Source organism: Polypterus senegalus, chromosome 8 (genome assembly GCF_016835505.1).
Source record: "Polypterus senegalus isolate Bchr_013 chromosome 8, ASM1683550v1, whole genome shotgun sequence".
Classification (NCBI taxonomy): domain Eukaryota; kingdom Metazoa; phylum Chordata; class Cladistia; order Polypteriformes; family Polypteridae; genus Polypterus; species Polypterus senegalus.
In genome coordinates this window covers 157839355-157862385 of record NC_053161.1, presented here as the reverse complement: position 1 = coordinate 157862385, position 23031 = coordinate 157839355, and the positions used below count along the sequence as shown (strand labels likewise).

The 23031-nt window shown below is 40.4% G+C and overlaps 1 protein-coding gene across 3 annotated transcripts in view; it reads right to left on the bottom strand.

The window, feature by feature from the left end:
- Window positions 1-19930: 19930 nt before the first annotated feature.
- The window catches only part of LOC120533173 (gastrula zinc finger protein XlCGF57.1-like), a 47518-nt gene continuing 44417 nt past the window's right edge, over window positions 19931-23031 (bottom strand). For all 3 annotated transcript variants that reach the window (XM_039759903.1, XM_039759902.1, XM_039759904.1), the window contains one exon: window positions 19931-22075. In XM_039759903.1, coding sequence (XP_039615837.1) covers window positions 20466-22075 — 1610 coding nt within the window. In that variant the 3' untranslated portion in view covers window positions 19931-20465. The remainder of the gene's footprint in view (window positions 22076-23031) is intronic.

The following is a 23031-nucleotide window of genomic DNA, read 5'->3' as shown; positions in this document are numbered from 1 at the left end:
AAGAAAGAAGGGCCAACACTGCAAATATGGAATCTATGCATAAACTTCATGTAATTGTCAATAAAGGCCTTTGAAACTTATGAACTGCTTGTAATTCTACTTCGGTATACCATAGAAACATCTGACAAAAAGATCTAAAAACACTGAAGCAGCAAACTTTGTGAAAACCAATACTGCTGTCATTCTCAAAACCTTTGGCCACAATTGTACACCACGTCATTCTCGGCTGATTTCATTAATAATTTTATTCGGTGATTAAACACCGTGGATAAGGTGCATGTAATCTCTTATCACAATAGTAAAGTGCTAAATATCAGACTTCATCTAGGGTCACATTCAGTGACCGACCGGACCAGTGAATTCCACACTGAGGGTAAAGCAACACAACCACAAGCGGCTGCTTGAAGGTTCAAAGCGCTAACTACAGGAATTTCCCTGGCGGAGATGAGATACGGAGAAGCAAACTGTGTGTTGTGACTTTTTATTCAAAAGCAGGTGAAGGTATTTGGGGGATCTAAATGTATAAGTGGCTTGCTTTATTTCACGATAGACCTGGAGAAGATCTGGTGCAGCACACTGTGGGAGGACTTAAACATCACCTTGACACGCACACACCGCTGGATCAGTCCGAGTTTTATGGGGGCCAAGAAAGAATGGAAGGATAAGTTGGGTATTTTTCCGAGTCTTGTGTTATTTTGTTCACAATCAGAGTCTACATTCATTTGTCAGAGGAAATTGTGTCCTTACGCGAGGCATTGTTATAAAGTTTAAATAAATCTGTTTCTGTTCTTGTGCTTTAAAGCTTACCAAACATGTCCATTTTCAAGCCAATGTTGATCCATGCCTTGGATGTGGTGTTTTACAATATGGGGGAAATGTCCTGTCGTTTTTGGAATTATTTTTATGAGATTCTGCAATTTTTAAAATGTGCCCGTCTTCCACCCCCAGGGTCTAGATTTCTGTTACTTAAGATTTTGACAAATATTTATAGTTGAAATGTCCTGCTGTGAAGACGTAGAAAGGCAGTGTGGCACTGAACAGTTTTAGACACTTGTTTGCTTTGGTGCCATCTTTTTATTTAATTTTTTTTTGCGTACGTGAAAGCCCCAACCGTGACCCTCATTGTGAGCGGACAACTGAAAAAGAACGCATTGTTACCTGATGCAGTGCCAGAATTCTGTGATTAAAAAATGTATTCCTGTACTTCCAATTTCTTTTGGCTGCCATAAACACACCTCGGAAATGTGGAAGGCATGACTCCTGAAAGCAAAAAGCTTCAGAGTGGACAGATTTGGTAAGATTTTTAAAGGCTCTTGTTTTTATGTCCAGTATGCCCATTTATTTTAAACTGCAAGAACAGACACAGGATTTTTCTAATTTATTTACAAACACATTTAAATGTTTTTCAAGTTAATATTGAAAAATGTAATTATACTTCAGAAGACCTGAAAATGAATGTCAATGTGTTTTAAATGATTGCTCATGAAGAACTGGCCTTCCCTAAATTTTAGCTACTAAAGCAGGGCTGTGCAACTCCAGTCTGGAAGGGCCGCAATGGCTGAAGGTTTTCATTCCAACCATCTTCTTAATCAGTTACCACTTTTTACTGCTACTTAGCTTTTGTTTTGCCTTGATTTTAATTAATTTGACTCGGACCCCTTAGTTTCAGTGGGCAGCGTCGGTCCTTGAGGGTTGTGGTGGCTGCAGGTTTTTGTTCCAACTCCGTTTCTTAATGAGAAGTCAATTATTGCTGATGAAGCACTTACTGCTCAAGTGACATTTTGATGCTTCATTTGTTTGTGGTCTTGTTTGTTAAGGTTCCATCCATCCATTTTCCAACCTGCTGAATCCAAACACAGGGTCACAGGGGGGTCTGCTGGAGCCAATCCCAGCCAACACAGGGCGCAAGGCAGCAACCAACCCACCGCAGGGCTCACGCACACACTAGGGACGATTTAGAATCGCTAATCCACCTAACCTGCATGTCTTTGGATTGTGGGAGAAAACCCACGCAGACACGGGGAGAACATGCAAACTCAACGCAGGGAGGACCCGGGTCTCTTTACTTCGTGGCAGCAGCACTGCCATGATGGATGGATTTTAATGGTCTTGCTTGTTAAGGTTTCCCACCCTTAATTGGTTATTTCAGTCTTGAGCAGCTGCATTCACTGTTTTTTAAAGGCTCCTTATTAGCAATAAGATGCAAATGACAAGGCAGCCAGCAGTTCTCCAACTAGCTTGTCTCCAGTTACACTTTCATCGATTCATCATGCATTATTTGGTTTAATAAAACTCTTAAGAGAAAAACGTGACTGACTGAAAATGATCCGTTTTAGGCTTCTAATCATTTGGGTGAAGCAGACTAATAAGCCAAAAAGTCTAAATAAGGTCAGAGATTGGCAAAGATCGGTTTCTTATTAAGCAATTGAGTTGGAACAGAAAAGTGAGACATACAACAAGGCCCCACATCACCAGCTTACCTGTGCGGCCCTCCAGGATCGGAGTTGGACACCCCTGTCCTGAAGGAGACTAATGGAAAGAATGTGTTAAATATAAAACATATATGACAATGGAAAGGAAGGCATGTGCCAACTGTGTTAGCTGTATTGGAAATGCTGAAACTGGCACAGAGGTGCACAACAGGGTACAACGAAGGATGGCAAAAATCAGGAAACCGGAGAAGACACCATAAGTCTGTTCAATAACTAATTTGAGTCAAATTTGATGACTAAACAGATTAGTTAGATTAAATGTAGGAACCAGTGGTGCTCCAATATTTTATTTTATTTTTAGTTTGAAGCCCTGTAGCTCGTTCAATAGACCTTCCAGTATGTCATTTATGTGCCCATTAAACCCTGGACCTATGAAGATGGGAGGGGGGGGGGTACAGTCAGTGGTGAACTACATACACATGGCCAGACAGCAGCCTGCCTGCACCGCTCAAGCTTCTCAGTGCCAGAAATGGGGGCACCACTACCACCCCCACTTTTATGAGCTATAAAATAAGAGGAGCAGGGAGTGGGCAATCCATTGAAGTGTGATGTCTGTTACCACCACGCAGGTATTCTGGTGAGCAAACACTGAGAAAGTAAATTTAAGCCAAACGTTTTTGTTTTTTTGAGAGACCCTACTTAATGGGATAAAAACCTAAGAAATTACCCACCTTCATAAGAAAGCTAGATTGGTTGTGTCACCTTTGTCACAGTGTTAATTTCCTGTATGTGCTGTTGTGATGTGTAAGCATACCTTTTATTTATTAAACAATAAAACAAAAAGCACTCGCCTTGTTCATTTAAATGAAGTATAAAACGTGCATTTTAAAAAGCTCCAATTTTTGTAATTTAAGTTTCAGGACAAACGGCTTGGCGATTGTTATTAGTAAATTAACTGAAGTGGCGCAGGGGCGACATGTCACACGGATCAAGAATCCAAACACTTTTACCATGAAGGTGAATATTACTGAATACTGAGCGGAGCTTAAAACAAAAATAAAAACAAGGAGGTCAAAGCATAGAAATAAAGTGTTACAAAAATACAGAATTTAGGGGGTCTTAAAAAGCCAATTCCTTATGTTCTTTTGGTCCAATAAAGCAGACTGCTGTTGAATTAAAAGCATCACCACTCCCTCTACCAGAACTCTCTGGTAAGGAAACTGCTTTTTTTTTTGGGCAGAGTCCAAGAAACCATTTCCCACAGAATTTAATGTGATACAAAAATGTATAATAAAAATTTTGGATGCGAGTGTCAGTAGGCTTTGTGCCCTCGGAACCCAGTTACCCAAACTGTTCTTTAACGTGTTATTTACCACTCTGATGCTGATCTTTCTGATCATAAAATGGGTCCTTACAATAATCGATTGACGAAAAGAATTCATAATTAATTACAGAATTATGGTTTTTTTAGGGCTCCTCTAGAGTTCCTCTTTCTCTTGAACTTTTCAGCTCTAGGCCATCCTCAAGAAATGGTGGGCTGCAGGTTTTCACTTCAACCAATTTCTTCATTTGAGCCCATTTATTTACTACTAAAGTAATACATTTTTTGACTTAGTTTTGGTTATCTTCCCTGTTACAATTCAGAACCCTTAATTGCCTATTTTAGTTTTTAGCATCTGCATTTACTCAAGAAACTGTGAAAAACAGACAGACACACACACACGCACAGAGACTGGGTTATCATGGTATTTCCCTCTTCTTACCCTTTGCCTATTTTCTTCAGGGATAAGTGTACTCAACAGGTTCGTTATTGGGTTGGTCTACTGTCACACCTTAAGATTAACACACACAGACACAGACCGTAATCACAACAGTGCCCTATGAGTGACATACACACACACACACACACACACACACAGCTGATCAATCTCTAGCACTTTAAACCACACAAGTGCCTTAGGAATAACACAGCCTGTCACTCTCTCCGCACTTCAAGAGACTTACTTATTATCAACAGGAACACAATGTGATGTTTAAAACATATCTCAGACCTAAACGTTACTTTTGGTCTCCAAGGATACATTTAAACTTACAAAGGCTCAGCATCCTTGACTATAGGCCATTTTTCAGCCAATATTGCCTTACTTTATGTACTGTTCCCTACTTTTGGGTACAGCTCTCACCCTCAGCTTTAATAAACCTCACTGCACAGAGCGTATAGCAAATCTCCGGCTGCAACAGATGCTCAAGGAAATCTACCTTATTACTTCAGTCACTCTAGACATTAAGACGAAGCATAGAAAGTTAAAAACAAAATGGTATTTATTATAGGAATAATAATAGCAAATATAACCAGGAATACAAGAAAGTAAGATTGAAAGTAAAGTCTGGAGATTATACCTCTCTATTATAATTAAAAAAAACTCCTGGGACAAGACTTTTTCAGAGAGATAGTTTCAAGTCCCGCAAGGCTAAAAAAAAGTTCAACTGTCTTCCAAGATGTTTCAGGTTAATGAGGATGGAGGTAAGCAGGTAAGTTAGATTAACTCACTAATCAAGGTGCTGGCACATGGCAACTTGCACACACAAAAAGTTCTCGGACATTAAGGAGCCTGTACTGACCCTATCGAATAACCTGAAGGCCATGTCAGAATCTGCACTTTGGGTTATTTTTTTACAGCCTATTCCTAAATCATGGAGATATTGGTTTACTCTGTTATTTTGGCACCCATTGCATGCCTAACCTACCTGGGAAGGGGTCTGTTTTTGAAATGTCCTCATGGTTTCTCCCATTTTTCCTGCAAGTTTTGTTTTTTGTCTTCTTAGGGCAGGGGTCCCCAGTCACGGTCCTGGAGGGCCAGCTAATTTTCCCAATTAGACCTCAGTCCTCGCTGATCATGAAACTTGCTGTTTATATATGACTTGTTACCACCTTCATTCATCAAAGACAGATTTTAGTTACACTGTAGATCAGGGGTACTCAATCACGGTCCTGGAGGTCTGCAAAGTCATCTGGCACCAACCATACAAAGATGTTTTTTTAAGGAAATGACAGAAGAGATAAATAACCGTAATACATGGAGCAACAACCAGTGGCAGAAACTCTTTTGTGAAGGAAGGAGTCCAAAGTTAAAATTTCTGGTATACAAAGATATCTCTCTATTATAATAATAATTAAAAAAAAACGGGTTGAGACGTGATCTTCTTGGAAGACACTCTGATGGCCCATGAGACAAATGGACAGCCGCTGCATAGGCATTTAAATTATCGATGTACAGCAAGGCAGACCAAGCCAGCAGCTGATTCACCCGCATCTCCTAGGCATGTGTTCAAGCTCCAAGAAACAACCCCCACCCATAAACACACTGGGCAGAAGTGTGAAGTGTCTGGCACGAAACGAGCAGTGGGCTTTACCCCCTAGTCAGTATTAAAGAAAAAGTGGATGAGAAGTGCTTAGCATCTACATTTAGGCTGTGCCCCTACCCTATCAGATCATTGATCCTCTCTGGCATCATCATGATCTGGAATAATACATCAATATGAAATTAAAAGTTGGTAAACTGAGAGCTTCACAGCCATGAGCTGCCCGGCCAGGAACACTCCACTTCCAACAAGAGAGACCTGCTTAGAAATCCCATGGCTCTGAGGTGACCAAGACAATCCACAATGACACACAAGCACTGCACAGAGATTATTGTCAGTGTGCGCTGGTCTAACTGCTTTCTAAAGTAACTGAACAACTGGGAATGAAATACTTTTGGAAGTCAGCTTAAATTTACAGCATGTTAAATCAAGGAGGGCAGCAGAAAATGGAGGTTATTTGCTTGTTGTTTTCTGCCTTGAACTGTTATATTAGTAGGAGGAAACTGAGCTGTGTGACATAGATTGCATTCTTCATGTATCACGTCAACCACTTTGATAAATACATGATATGAAATTTGACAGATATAAACAAAACTGTGTTGCTAGACTTGCAAAACAGCTCCACACACAATTAGTGAATTAATTGTTTAGTGAGTAAAACTGAACTAAAAAAAAAATAAGATAAACTAAAACCTGAATATGCTGCAAAAAATAAAACTAGACAAAAATTCAGAACTAAATTAAAATATAACCAAAAGATATCAGAAAACTAGAAACACACATACTGCCGGCTGCCTTCTGTGAAGCATGATGGCAGCTCTGTCCGAAACTTGGGCTGCACTTCTGTTAGTGATGCATGGGATCAGGTCAAAAGTCATGGAATGGTGACTGCTGGGAAGTAGAAACACATTTGAAGGTTTTCAGGGCAGACATCGACTTTCTTTGCTAGAAGGAAAGTTAGCCTCATTGATTTGACCTGCACATGCATGAGTAGCGAAGTGCAAATCACCTCTAAAATGGCATCGACATCTGGCGAGAGACCAAAGCGAATGCACAAAGCAAAATATTCCGTCAATGACATTTTGCGTATTATCGCCGAATCAGACTCTGACTTGTTGGACTCTTGATTTTGATGCAAGTGATCTGAACAGTGGCGTAGCTAGCTTGGTGAAGGCCACTGTGCAGCACCCTCAGGTGGGTCCCTCCTGTCTAGCATAACTCTTAGTAATTTATTTGTAACTAAATCCTAGCGGCAGGCTGGGCAGTGGCGTCACGCTGGTGACAAACAAACCGGCTCTCTAAATGAAATTTGTAATAACTTTTTAGATTGCTTTATTACAACTGCTGTAATAAAAAAAAATGAATTGTGAACGGAATGTAGAAGGTGTGGGTAGTAGTTGTCGTACATAAATACGAGGTGAGGCACAAAAATAACCAGATTGGTAAATATATATATAAATGTATATTATATATATATATAAATGTATATATATATATATATATATATATATATATATATATATATATATATATATATATATATATATATATATATATATATATATATATATTATTGATGACTTACAGCATTCTAAACATTGTCACCTCTCTGACTTTGTCTCCCAACCATCCAACTTGAGCTGACCCTCTAATGTCCTCATTTCTAATCCTGTCCATCCTCGTCACACCCAAAGCAAATCTTAGCATCTTTAACTCTGCCACCTCCAGTTCCGTCTCCTGCTGTCTGGTCAGTGCCACCGTCTCCAATCCATATAACATAGCTGGTCTCACTACCGTCCTGTAGACCTTCTCTTTCACTCTTGCTGATATCCGTCTGTCACAAATCACTCCTGACACTCTTCTCCACCCATTCCACCCTACCTGCACTCTCTTTTTCACCTCTCTTCCACAATCCCCATTACTCTGTACTGTTGATCCCAAGTATTTAAACTCATCCACCTTCGCCAACTCTACTCCCTCCATCCTCACCATTCCTCTGACCTCCCTCTCATTTACACACATGTATTTGGTCTTGTTCCTACTGACCTTCATTCCTCTCCTCTCTAGATATATATATATGAGTCCAATTAAAAACAGAAGTTGGTTGGAACAAAAATCTGCAGGCACACATTAGGGGATGTTCCCATGTCCCCAGGACTGAGTTTGGGAATCATTACAATAAAGCAATGATGTTGAAGGTAAAGCTTCACCACTCCCTTTACTAGAAATCCATCCATACATCCATCCATTTTCTAACCCACTGAATCTGAATACAGGGTCACGGGGGTCTGCTGGAGCCAATCCCAGCCAACACAGGGCACAAGGCAGGAACCAATCCTGGGCAGGGTGCCAACCAACCACAGGACACACACAAACACCAAGCACACACTAGGGCCAATTTAGAATCGCCAATCCACCTAACCTGCATGTCTTTGGAATGTGGGAGGAAACCGGAGTGCCCGGAGGAAACGCATGCAGACACGGGGAGAACATGCAAACTCCACGCAGGGAGGACCCGGGAAGCGAACCCAAGTCTCCTAACTGCGAGGAAGCAGCGCTACCACTGTGCCACCGTGCCGCCCCTTTACTAGAAATATCTGGTAAAAATACTATTTTTTTTTTTTAAAGCAGAGCCAAAGAAATCGTTTCCCACAGATTTAATATAATACACACAAGACCAAAACTAAGAATCTGTAATAAGAAAAGAAAACAATGTAATAATAATAAAAATAGAAAAAAACAACTTTTTATGTGAAAGAACAGTGTGTCACAGGCAAGTCATATATACGAGTGTTAGTAGTAGTAGTTGTCATACATAAATATATGTAAAATGTGGATCCACTTAACTTTTCCAAGACAGCTTTGTGAGAAAAGATGATTAAAATGTAACATAAGCTAGAAATTAGAAACTGTTCTGTGCTATGAAATGAAACAAGTTAAATTTGTAGCAAATTAAAACCCACAACACCGGCCGACAGGATACTACTACACAATCGACCAGAAAATGGACATCATAAAGTGGCCACGCTCACAAATCCTCACAGAAGTGACACTAATGCACAGTAAGCCATACTAAGGTACACAAAAAAAGGATTACATATATGTTAAATTGTTAAAGTTTACAAAAATGGAACTGACTGACAATTCACAAATCAGATTACTTAAAATATCACTTCTTCTTCTTCCGGCTGCTTCCGTTAGGGGTTTCCACAGCGGGTACCTTAAAATACTCACTTGCGTGTCTTCTGTTTCTCAAATGTCTCAACAATGTTTAACATGTCAAGTTGTCTGGCGCGCTCGTTTAAGATTGTGGTGAGGATGATCGTTCACACGCAGCAGAAGTCACTGGTATAGTCAGCAGTAACATGTAAGCCGTGCAGACGACACTGGAAGTAGACGACAGTGCACAGTGTACTTCGAAAACAGTCGACTTGATTGACAAAATCGATTTAAAACATTCACTAGACGACTACAATTGAGTGGAAAACGCCGGTGAAATGTCGGTGCTATAGCGTTCAGCGAGAAGATCGGCAGCAGCATATACAGTGGTGTGAAAAACTATTTGCCCCCTTCCTGATTTCTTCTTCTTTTGCATGTTTGTCACACAAAATGTTTCTGATCATCAAACACATTTAACCATTAGTCAAATATAACACAAGTAAACACAAAATGCAGTTTTTAAATGATGTTTTTTATTATTTAGGGAGAAAAAAAATCCAAACCTAAATGGTCCTGTGTGAAAAAGTAATTGCCCCCTTGTTAAAAAATAACCTAACTGTGGTGTATGACACCTGAGTTCAATTTCCGTAGCCACCCCCAGGCCTGATTACTGCCACACCTGTTTCAATCAAGAAATCACTTAAATAGGAGCTGCCTGACACAGAGAAGTAGACCAAAAGCACCTCAAAAGCTAGACATCATGCCAAGATCCAAAGAAATTCAGGAACAAATGAGAACAGAAGTAATTGAGATCTATCAGTCTGGTAAAGGTTATAAAGCCATTTCTAAAGCTTTGGGACTCCAGTGAACCACAGTGAGAGCCATTATCTACAAATGGCAAAAACATGGAACAGTGGTGAACCTTCCCAGGAGTGGCCGGCCGACCAAAATTACCCCAAGAGCGCAGAGACGACTCATCCGAGAGGTCACAAAGACCCCAGGACAACGTCTAAAGAACTGCAGGCCTCACTTGCCTCAATTAAGGTCAGTGTTCACGACTCCACCATAAGAAAGAGACTGGGCAAAAACGGCCTGCATGGCAGATTTCCAAGACGCAAACCACTGTTAAGCAAAAAGAACATTAGGGCTCATCTCAATTTTGCTAAGAAACATCTCAATGATTGCCAAGACTTTTGGGAAAATACCTTGTGGACTGATGGGACAAAAGTTGAACTTTTTGGAAGGCAAATGTCCCGTTACATCTGGCGTCAAAGGAACACAGCATTTCAGAAAAAGATCATCATACCAACAGTAACATATGGTGGTGGTAGTGTGATGGTCTGGGGTTGTTTTGCTGCTTCAGGACCTGGAAGGCTTGCTGTGATAGATGGAACCATGAATTCTACTGTCTACCAAAAATCCTGAAGGAGAATGTCCGCCATCTGTTCGTCAATTCAAGCTGAAGCGATCTTGGGTGCTGCAACAGGACAATGACCCAAAACACACCAGCAAATCCACCTCTGAATGGCTGAAGAAAAACAAAATGAAGACTTTGGAGTGGCCTAGTCAAAGTCCTGACCTGAATCCAATTGAGATGCTATGGCATGACCTTAAAAAAAGGTGGTTCATGCTAGAAAACCCTCAAATAAAGCTGAATTACAACAATTCTGCAAAGATAAGTGGGCCAACATTCCTCCAGAGCGCTGTAAAAGACTCATTGCAAGTTATCGCAAACGCTTGATTGCAGTTATTGCTGCTAAGGGTGGCCCAACCAGTTATTAGGTTCAGGGGGCAATTACTTTTTCACACAGGGCCATGTAGGTTTGCATTTTTTTCTCCCTAAGTAATAAAAACCATCATTTAAAAACTGCATTTTGTGTTTACTTGTGTTATATTTGACTAATGGTTAAATGTGTTTGATGATCAGAAACATTTTGTGTGACAAACATGCAAAAGAATAAGAAATCAGGAAGGGGGAAAATAGTTTTTCGCACCACTGTAATTCATCGTCAGCCATCGAGGTCAGAGTTCATGGTAACAAGACATTGAATGTTGAAGCCACTGCATCGAGACTGAAACCCCTGTTTTAGTTAAGTCATTAAAAGTAATATATATATATATATATATATATATATATATATATATATATACACAGCTCCGAGTGGGTCCCCCAAGCTCGTAGGTCCTTGTGCTTTGCACGATCTGCACAATCCATTGCTACGCCAGTGGTTCTGAAGATGGGGATTGCAAACGAAAGTGAGGTACCGACTTCAGCTGATCGTGATGCTGAGCACGCGTGTGTAGCCGATGCACTTACGGCAAGGGCACTTGCAATGACAAGAGGTACAGACCAGATTGTGTCGCACTGCCACGCAAAGACATGCCAGGCAGCCTGCCCGCCACGCATTCCTACCAACACTGAACAGGCGCCGACAGCAAACAGACGTTTGACGTTGAATTTCACGTGAAGCCATTGCTTTGTGTGTTTTTCAGAAAACTGAGTTGCCTGCAACAAATTCTCAGCCCTCAAAGAATTAATTTAAAAAAACAACCTTTTAGGACAGGTTTCATTTTTCATCATGACAACAACCCTAAACATGCTGCAAACACAGTGGAGAGTGGCCGTTGCGCCATCATGCTGGACTCTCCAAATATCGACAACATGATCACAACCACAAGCATGGGGCAGAAACGTGCAGACTGAACACCAACAGGGCCACCTCAGAGCCCTGACCTCAACGTAACTGAAGCTGTAGGGGTCATGTGGAGTGACAAGAGTTCAAAAAGCTGCAAAGGTCAAAGAAGAGTTTGGGCAAATCCTGCTAAGAAGAAGAAGAAGAAGAACTGACCAGAGGACAACTTGAAAAACTCAACTGTAGGAGGCCAAATCGGACTAATTCAACACTGCATTCCAAGAGAGATTACATAAAATATGGACTTGTTTTAAAACCCGTTTACTTCTTTTTACTGTATTGATGTTTCTTTGCATTTTATTCTAAAATTGTGTGACGTTTTCAAAAGCAAAGACACACTTAACTGCCCAAATACCTTCAGGAGCTTTAAAAAGAATCTTCTAATGGGCTGAAGACTTTTGCTAAATTAAGTTCCAGCTTAAGACCCTCAAGTGCTCACATCCTTCTATGTGATCATTCGTGACATGAATACAAAGACTCCGTCCCTAAAATTCACTATACAGACGTGTTTCAGATCAGCACTGAGTGAAATGTAGAGTGAATATCAACTCACACATCCCGTCACACACACACGGTATCATTTTACGCCTTGAGCAGAGGATCATGGGAGCGAGTGCTGTAACGGTTTACACATTCCTGCAGGACAGAAGATACATTAGGCTTTTGCTCTCCATAATGTCTTTACGTTTACCTTGGAAAAGCTGTTGAAAGAAACGGATGTCACCCGGGGGAATAAAAAAGAATTTGAAACTGAACCTGCATATCGTCAGGTCGACGGCGACTGTCCACTTGAGGTTGTCTTGCTGCTGTGCCATTTTCTGTACTGCAAAAAACAAGACATGCAACTGGAATTGGAAGGAGTTGCTTGACTTTAAGTCGAATTGCTTTTATGAGCCGTTTATTAAATCTACTGGCAAAATACCCGCGCTTCGCAGCGGAGAAGTAGTGTGTTAAAGAAGTTATGAAAAAGAAAAGGAAACATTTTGAAAATAACGTAACCTGATTGTCAATGTAATTGTTTTGTCACTGTTATGAGTGTTGCTGTCATCAAGGATTTGATTATCATTATTTCTTTCAATCAGGTTTGTATTTGGAGGACGTGTTGTGTTCAAGTTACATTCCGTGTTTGTCAACCGTGGTAAAGATAACAGGTTTCATTCATCGAAGTGTTCACTACCCAAATCGGTACTCGTGAATCCAAGATGTTTAACAGGCATTCCCGGTATTAAGTTGTGGATTTACCTGCGAGTATTTAGCGGCAGAGTGTCTATGAACTTGTGGAATCGCCTGCGAGTATTTAGTGACAGTGTCTCTATGAACTTGTGGAATCACCTGCGAGTATTTAGCGAAAACACGCCTATTAACGTGTGGATTTTTCTGCGAGTATTTAGCGACAACACGCCTATTAACGTGTGGATTTTTCTGCGAGTATTTAGCGACAGCGTGTCTATTAACTTGTGGATTTTTCTGCGAGTATTTGGCAGCAGTGTCATGAAGTTGTTTTCGTCTAGCTGCATCAGAAAATGTACCACAACGTCTGACACGCCTCCTTTTTACTGTTTTCTCACAGCTTGGATTGCTGCTGACGGACGGCCTTATATGGGCAGGCAGTCAATTACGTGGGAGGCGTGGTGATGGGGGATGCAACTCTGACTCACACGGCGACCGAGCTGCAGGCTATGAACGTATACATGTACGTAAGTAGGATTCAGTTATGACCATTAGGCGTAGAATTTCGAAATGAAACCTGCCCAACTTTTGTAAGTAAGCTGTAAGGAATGAGCCTGCCAAATTTCAGCCTTCTACCTACACGGAAAGTTGGAGAATTAGTGATGAGTGAGTGAGTCAGTGAGGGCTTTGCCTTTTATTAGTATAGATATGATAATGGGGTTGAGGTTCCAGGCATCAACTTGTTTTACAGAGATGAGAATGGGCTACACAAGCAGTATGAGATTTTTGGAACTAGGCCGAAATTGACAAACTGCAACTTGTGAGCGGTCAAAAAAAAACCCTAAAACCATACAAAAATCAAAGAAAGACATACGCATGATAAAACCACCAGTAGAGCAAGCAGTGCAGTCAGAAATATACAAAAATGAATGACAAACATTACCCTAAAAATGACAATAAAACAACTGTGTAACCAGTGCCTGTTACGAATGGAAAGTGGTTACTCTTTGTGATCCAAATTTTTATTGAGAGAATACAACTAGTACAAAATTAACTATTTTCAAAACAATTTTAGAATATAAAACCACACTACCACAATGATGAAAGAATAAAGACCCTCCCTGCCGTCACCCAATTCCTATGGGCTATGACAGTAGAAAAGAGGGACCGGACACATGGAGAAGAGAGCCTCAGCTTGCGAGAAGGTTTGATGTGTAAACAGCAACACACCCAGAATGTCTTCCCAATTCAGGGCACAAAGTCGGTTCCCTAAGTTAACAATCCATTTGTCACTTTAGAGAATTCAAGGAGCATCACTTTGTAGCAGAAGGATTTCAAAATAAGGGCAGAAAGAACACAATTGAGAAGAGAAATGCCGTCACCCATCCACACCATACTCCACCACCTCATTGCACAAGGGGGGCCCACGAGGAAGTGTCCTGCCTCCACCGAGACGACTGCATTACGGGGCGAAGAGTAAAACGATCACATTTGGTCCTCCCATTTACAGAAGATGCTGAAAGTGTGCGTCAATACATCTCTGTGCCCGTTACAGCCTGCTCATGTACACCCTTTGGAACATCGCGGGATCGGGTCACTTTTCCGTAGGCCATCTTGTATCTCCCAGACGAGGCTCAACCCTTCAGAGTCACAGTCCTCAGACATGTCGGACCACCACACAGCCCAGATATAAACACATTGTGAGAATGTGGCACTACCATAGTGAGGTTACTTTAAAGCTCTTTTTAAATCTGACAAATAAATAAAAGTGCCACAACTTAAAACTCTAAGGTTAACCATTTAAAGTGACTAACTGTGAAAAATTCTTCGCAGTGTTGCTGCATACCAGTGTTTCTCAAATAGTGGGGCGCGTGGCTCCGTCAAGGGGGGCGCGTTTGACCTCGGGGAACATGCTTTTTTATTTTTCTTTTAAATTTTTTGAATTTAGAATGCACTTTAAATCTTTTCTGTTACATTTAATAAAGCTATTCTTTGTTGTAAATTGGTCCATATTTCTTTCTTTTTTTATTCTCTTATACGTTAATAAGGGGGCGGCACGGTGGCGCAGTGGTAGCGCTGCTGCCTCGCAGTTAGGGGACCCGGGTTCACTTCCCGGGTCCTCCCTGCGTGGAGTTTGCATGTTCTCCCCGTGTCTGCGTGGGTTTCCTCCGTGCGCTCCGGTTTCCTCCCACAATCCAAAGACATGCAGGTTAGGTGGATTGGCGATTCTAAATTGGCCCGTGTTTGTGTGTGTCCTGCGGTGGGTTGGCACCCTGCCCAGGATTGGTTCCTGCCTTGTGCCCTGTGTTGGCTGGGATTGGCTCCAGCAGACCCCCGTGACCCTGTATTCGGATTCAGCGGGTTGGAAAATGGATGGATGGATGGACGTTAATAAGGATACAGTGTTATGCAGAGGTGTACTTATAACAATTTCATAGACAAATGATACTATTTATAGTCGCGCGAGATGTTTTCTTCTTCCTAGGAGGGGCATGACAGAAAATAATTGAGAAGCACTGCTGTATACAGTGATACTTAAAAATAGGACCTGTACATTCAAAAAAAAAAAAAATCTTTAAGTAAAGAAAAATTATTTTAGCATTTTATTTTACTTATCATCATCTAACTAACAAAATATTCCTGTGGCTGAAAATCTTTGTGAAGGCCAAAAACACAAACACTGAAATCGTGCTGCTTCGTTCCGGACTTCCCTGAGTTGACTTGTGCTATCGGTTACGATTTTGGAGCACTTGTTTCAGTTGTGGTAATCAGTTATTCTGGCCTGCCATTGTGCGTTCTGTTTTGTTGGATTGTCACCAACGTTTTGGGACAAGCTGAACCTGACCAAGGCCAAATTGTTTACCCATTGACGGTCAAGCAACATATTCTGTCCTCCCAAAACAATATGGTTTCTGAATATTAGATGCTTGGTAGCACTTTAGGTTAGGAACTGCACAAATGCATCTTCTTCTTTCGGCTTCTCCCGTTAGGGGTTCCACAGTGGATCATCTTCTTCCATATCTCCTAAACTACAGGGTCACGGGGGTCTGCTGGAGCCAGTCCCAGCCAACACAGGGTGCAAGGCAGGAAAGAAACCCCAGGCAGGGCGCCAGCCCACCGTAGGGCAACCCTCTCATTTCTAATCCTATCCATCCTCGTCACACCCAGTGCAAATCTTTGCATCTTTAACTCTGCTACCATTCCTCTTTTACTCGGATTCAACAAGACCTCACCAAAGGCTTCTTTAGGTCTTCATTACTCTTCAGTAGGTGTCTGTGCTGTGTGGCATATTGACATGCGGGTAAAATTACTTGTTAATATGAAGGAGCCACATTTTCCATACTCAATATGTAGTACTAGGGTGTTGTACTGTTTTAGCCATTATGAATGTAGTGAGATGTCAAGTAAAATGACAACTTTTATTGGCTAAACTAAAAAGATTACAAATATGCAAGCTTTCGAGGCAACTCAGACCCCCTTCTTCATGCAAGATGTAATGCAGAAACTGGAGTTTCCCTGTGTTTATATCCACACACTAGGACAAGAAACAACATTGGGAAATCTTTAAGTGAGACATCTTAAATGTAAAAAAAATAATAGACCCCTTCAGGCTAAGGTTCATTTAAGAACAGAAGAGAACAACGTCTGGTCAAGATCTTTGGATAAGATAACTGTCCATCAAAGTCTTTTGAGGTTTCTGATGAGCTTTTCCATACAATGTGGGTCTGTAGACAGGTTGCCAGCGTCAGTCTGAGACATGCAAACAATCCTCATATTTTGTTATAAAACTCTTGTCTCTATTGCTGCAATGTTATATTTTAGCATGAGTTTGACTTCCCATTATTCTTTTCTCTCTTGCTGTGTTTTGAAGTTGCCCATGAGCACTGTGACTTTAAAGTCCCTCTCACAGTGCCCATGGCTGTTGAAGTGGGCCGCTACAGGAACATCTGTGTTGCCATGTTTAATGTGGAATCTGTGGAAATTCATTCTCTGGCGGAGTGTTTGTCCAGTTTCTCTCACATTAGGGTGCAATGTCAGGACATTTCATGCAGAGAATGAGGTAGACCACATTAGATGAACTGCAGGAAAATGATCCGTTTACGTGAGGTTCTAGTCGGCAGTGTGGTATAACTATATGGTCCGTATTATAAATGTGGGCACACGTTTTACATCTTTTCTGTAGGCAGGGAGATGTGCCAATTTCTGTTGGTCCACTTAGGGACCTTCAGACAATTAGTTGCTGCAGGTTTGGTGGTTGTCTGTATGCCAGGAGGGGAGGTTCATGAAATACATTTTTCAGTTTTTGGTTGTTGTTTAGCACTGGCTGAAGTTCTTTTATAATTTTTTGAAGTGTTTCAAGATGTGAGTTGTAGGTGACAACAAGGGGATGCAGTTCCTGTTGTCTTTGTTTTTATATTCCAGATGGTTGTCTCTGGGTATGGCAGTAGCTCTTCTTATATGAGTGTCTATTGTTTTGGGGGTATAACCTTGTCTGAGCTCCTGCAGTTGCTTATCCCGGTCACCTACAACCCACATCTTGAAGCACTTCGAAACATTATAAAAGAACTTCAGCCAATGCTAAGCAATGAAATATTTATTTCAATAAAAGGTGTCATTTTGCTTGACTTTATACTAAATATGGAATGTCAAGAGAAACGTTTCTCAGTTAAGCCACCACAGACCACCCTAAAGTGAAGTTGTTAGCAGGTTGCCTGGCAGAGATGAATAAACACTTTACTGATGCTTTGTAAGTGTCATGAAGACCCAAAGAAGTGTTTGTTAAGGTCTTGTCACACGAGTTTAGCTGCTGCAAAAATGCCTTTATTACTCATGTAGTCTCAAGTGTTACCTAATGCTTACTAGAAACAAACTTTGCAGGAGTGCCAGTTTGAGGAACGTAACCCAAGGTAATATTACAACTTTTGGACTAAAATCTTTTTTGCTTTAAGGTCTCAACTCAACTGGTTTTTGAACTTCTTACCTGCCCCACCAACTACAATTCCAACAAGTCCTGAATGGTGTCTTCCATCTCCCAGTTTTCTATCCACTCTGATTTGCTGAACCTTTTCAGATGTTCACAGCTATTGCACGTTCAGAGGTCGCCACTATAATCAAACGGGACAGAAAACAACAGACACCTGATTTTTTTTTTTTTTTTGTATTTCCAAACACTTCAGATTTCTCAATTATTTTTTGGTTTTATTTCACATTTCATAATATAGTCAGTGTCATCTCCAGGCAGAGGAGTAGCTTCAGTGACAGACTGCTGTCACCATCCTGCTCCATTGACAGACTGAGGAGATCGTTCCTCCCCGACACTATGTGACTCTTCAATTCCACCCGGGGGAGTAAATGCTAACATTACTCAAAGTTATTGTCTCCTTTTTTTATTTTTATTTATTTTCATTTTTATTACTGTTTAATTTAATATTGTTTCTTTGTGTCAGTATACTGCTACTGGATTATGTGAATTTCCCCTTGGGATTAATAAAGTATCTATCTATCTATCTATCTATCTAGTCTTAAAATTTCTGATTTATCATGTCTCAGTTATTAGTGGTTCTCATATCGCATTTCAAAATATTGCCTTCAAATTCTTGCTTATCAATATACTCTTATTCAAAAACACTGCCAGATTCTCTAATTTAACTGAAAGAGCGCTGAACTTCAAAATGATTATTTTAGCATAAAAATACTTCCAGAGGGGACTAAAGTAGAGATTTTGTGATTGCCTTTACTACACTATTGGCACGCAGACTTATCTTGCTCATGTGGAAGAATCCTAACTCTCCTCTTTTAAGTCAGTGGGTAACATTATAATAATAATATATATTAATAATTAATTATTAATAATAATATATAAATATTATATATTATTTGAAACTGGAAAAAAATCAAATGTTCACTTACAGGATCTGAACTTTTTTAAAACCTGGCAGGATCCGATCAATAACAATTTCGAATAACCATTTAAATTGAGAAAGCAGATTCTCTCCACTCTTTTTAATTCTATTTATTCATTTATATATTTTTACTATTATTTAGTTAGTTTTATTCTGCTGGACTAACTTTCTTTCTCATGGGTGGGGGATGATTTGTAAAAATTATTTTTTTTTTTTTTTAAAAAGACTCATTTTCAGTTTCAGTGCTTTGAAATATAGAAAAGAAAAGAAACCTTCATTGTAAGCTCTGCTATTCAGCAAATTAGAGAACTGGCTGAGGTTCTGAATGCTTTTGCCATGTGCTACATACGGACGTTATTGATATTACACTTTGAAAACGTCCACATTTTTATGTAATATGAAATAAACAAAAAGCATCACCATTTGTTTTCTCTTCATTTTCCATATTCCTCCATTCTGTGACTTCCATTGTAAGATCACAGCAAGCCTGAACCTTGACAGTACCACGTCCAAAAGAAATGCCGTCTGTGGAGTTGATGCCTGATTTGATAAAATGATGGTTGATGTAGCTGAGCTTTGGGCAGGATTAATAGAAGAACAAGAAAAACCTGATTAAAACAATGAAGTTTAGCCCACGCTGAACCGTCAGAATGCATACATGGAGTTAGTTGATCACAATAGCAGAACAATCACAAACCAGGGATGACTTTAATACAACTTATTTGTGAAACCAGGACACCGCATTGAGAAGTGCAATTGAGTTTTGGCCCAAAGTAACTTACTGAGAGCATCCTAAGACCATTACTGTCAAAGAACTGTTGGTCACATTCACAACGGCAACATGGCGCCTGTCCTGGGTCAAGTGTGTTGCACTCAAGGCAGTTTTCATTGGAAAGTCATTTGCTACATATGAAACACAAAGGAAGTTTCTGTTGGGGCTACCTCTTCATTTGCCTTTGTGCTCTGACTTGACACGTGTGCTTCACGGCCTAGTGATGACATTTCTTGTGTTGCTTCATCTTTTATTCTCTTACATTTGCAGATAGGGTTTTGCATTGTGACTGCATTGTTCCCTTTGTCCTTTCTCACAGCTTACATGGGATGATAACAGATAAGAAGTGGTGGCTCTCAGGCTAGGGATCTGCACTGGCAATCGTAAAGTTGCCGGTTTGAATCCCGTAAATGCCAAAAGGGACTCTGCTCTGTTGGGCCCTTGAGCAAGGCCCTTAACCTGCATTTGCTGAGTGCTTTGAGTAGTGAGAAAAGCGCTATATAAATGCAAACAATTACTTAATTATTATTAAGAAGGTTTAAGTCACACGTGTGCAGGATTCTGGTGTAGGAATGTTAGTACCTTCAGGTTGTGGACGCCATCTGGCTCAGATGCCTTTCAGGTAGCAGCAGCTTTCTTCATCAATTCTAATTTTATTTGCCATTACCACAGGCTACTGTTTTTTCTACCAATGGGGGTTTATGATGTCTGACCATCCATTCTACTCTGATGTGTTCTATGGACTTTCACTTATGATATTCTTGAGATTTTTTCAATCTTAAATTTTCTCCTCCCTTGAAGTTCTAGGTTTTTGTTAAACTGTCATTGACAAAAACATCCTTCATTATCTTTCAATATTTATACTTGGATCCTCTAGGTTACTGTGAGGTGTCTCAAGGTATTATTTGCCGTTGTACATTTCTTGCCTGTGTGTGTTATAACACTACTTATTGGAAATTTTCTGCGACTTCACCTATTCTTTACAAGGTTCTGTTAACGCCACTTCTTTTTTCTTTGTTCTTTTCTCACCCGTATGAATTCGCATATGGTTTTGAAGATGGCTTTTGTGTAAAAAATGTTTTCCACAATCAGAGCAGCAGTGCGGCTTCTCTCCTGTGTGAATTTTCGCATGTTGGCGTAAACCACCCCTGTCAGAAAATCGTTTGCCACAGTGAGAGCAGCAATACGGCTTTTCTCCAGTATGGATTCTTATGTGTTTCTGAAGACTGCTATTAGTGGAGAATCGTTTTTCACATTGAGAACAGCCATAAGGCTTCTCTCCAGTGTGAATTCGTATGTGGATCTGAAGCTGACCATTGGTTGAGAATCTCCTGTTACACTCAGAACAGCAGTACGGTTTCACTCCAGTATGAACTCTTGTGTGACTCCAAAGTTTGCTACTGTTAGAAAATCGTTTTCCACATTCAGAACAACAATAAAGCTTTTCCCCAGTGTGAAGTCTCGTGTGGTTTTGAAGACCATTCATTTGTGAGAATCGCTTCCCACATTCAGAACAACAATATGGTTTCTCACCAGTGTGAATTCTTCTGTGAATCTGAAGATTGTTACTTGTAGAGAATTGTTTACCACAGTCAGAACAGCAATGAGGCTTCTCTCCCGTGTGAATTCTTCGGTGGCACCAAAGACTGCTACTAGCAGAGAATCGTTTGCCACAGTCAGAACAGCAATATGGTTTCTCTCCACCATGAACTTTTCTGTGGCTGTGAAGACCATACTTTGAAGAGAATCGTATGCCACAGTCAGAACATGAAAATGGTTTCTCTCCTGTATGAACTCTTGCATGGCTGTGAAGACCATAACTTGAAGAGAATCGTGTGCCACATTCAGAACAGCAATACGGCTTTTCTCCAGTATGTATTCTTGTGTGGATCTGGAGGTGGCTACTCCTAGAGAACTGTTTGCCGCATTCAGTACAAGCATAAGGCTTCTCTCCAGTGTGAATTTTTGTGTGAGTCTTGAGGTAGCTACTCCTGGAGAATTGTTTGCCACATTCTGAACAGCAATAGGACTTCTCTCCCGTGTGAGTTTGTGTGTGGCTGTGAAGACCATACAATGAAGAGAATTGTTTGTCACACTTGGAACAACAATATGGCTTCTCTCCAGTGTGAACCCTTTTGTGAGTTACAAGACTGCTGCTGGTGGAGAACTGTGTGCCACAATCAGTGCAAGAATATGGCTTCTCCCCAGTATGAACTCTTGTGTGCATCTGGAGACACTGTGTACTTGAAAATTGTTTTCCACATTCAGAGCAGCAATATGGTTTCTGTTCCATTTGACCCTGCTTATCTTTGCATTGAGAAGTATTCTTAGATGTGTTCTCCGATTCTGTGCACACATCTAAGTCTACTAAATTCTGATTTTGTTCCTTTTCGGTGTTCATGGAATCTAATTCCCTCTGAATCACTTCAGGCACACAGCAGTGAAAGAATGAGGCCAGCAACAAACTTCCTGGTAGAGATGTCACTTTCTTTAGATTTTCACCTTGCCATGTTTGTTCTGGTTGACGCCGAACAGTACTCTCATTAAACATGCTTGAGCCGAGGTTGCCAGTCTCTTGTGAATCTGTAGAAACGCATAACAAAAATTAACTTCAAAGTCATTGAGACAGTACAAAAAAAAAAAAGTCATATTTATGAGACACTCCTATTTTTTTTCAACTGAAATTTAAATAAATTTGTTTAAAATTACATAAAAATTAAAAGACATCTCACAAATGAGAATTGACCATTTATTCCATTAAGCTCATTCAGATTTTAAATTTCACGTCAAAAACATAGCTAATAAAAACCTGATCATTTTGTTTTCTGAATTACATTAAATATTAAAACTTCCTGATGTAAGAGTTCATCATAAAACCAAGGAGAACATGCGTGACTATTAGATTATTTACAACTAAATAGTTGACAAAAGGCACAATTGATTATATTATTATTGTTAAGTGTCTTACAGTACCACATAATTACTCTGTGATCAGTTCCTTCCTTAATTCAAATTTATAGTTTCAATAATTTCCAATAAATTAAAAGTTTTGAGAGCTGATGAGGTGCAAAAGCCAAGCCAGGAGCAGAAACCAAACCAACTCAACACTTGATAGAGTCCTGGTAGCAAATTCTCTCCATAGGCCGAAACTGCGACTAAGACAAGTACCCAAAAGCAAAGAGGCACAGCTGCCTGCTACCTCCCCATCGACGTTGATTTGCAGACCCACAACTACAGCACTGTAGTTGTGTGCCAGCCTCAAGCTCTATCAGCCATAGAATGTAACCCAGCAGCACTGCTCTGTAACTCATTGGGAACACACCTAGGAACGTCAACTTGTGAACGAAAAATTAAGTGCTTGCAAGTTACTAAGGGTTAGAAACCGACAAAGCTGTTTTGCTATAACGGCAGATTATTCATGCAGGCCTCTGTCATAAGACAGGACAGCTTCCTGTTTAGGAACGAATCTGTTAGACACAGGAAAGATGACCTTTCCTTCTTTAGGGCCACATCTGACACATACACAAAACAGAAATGCT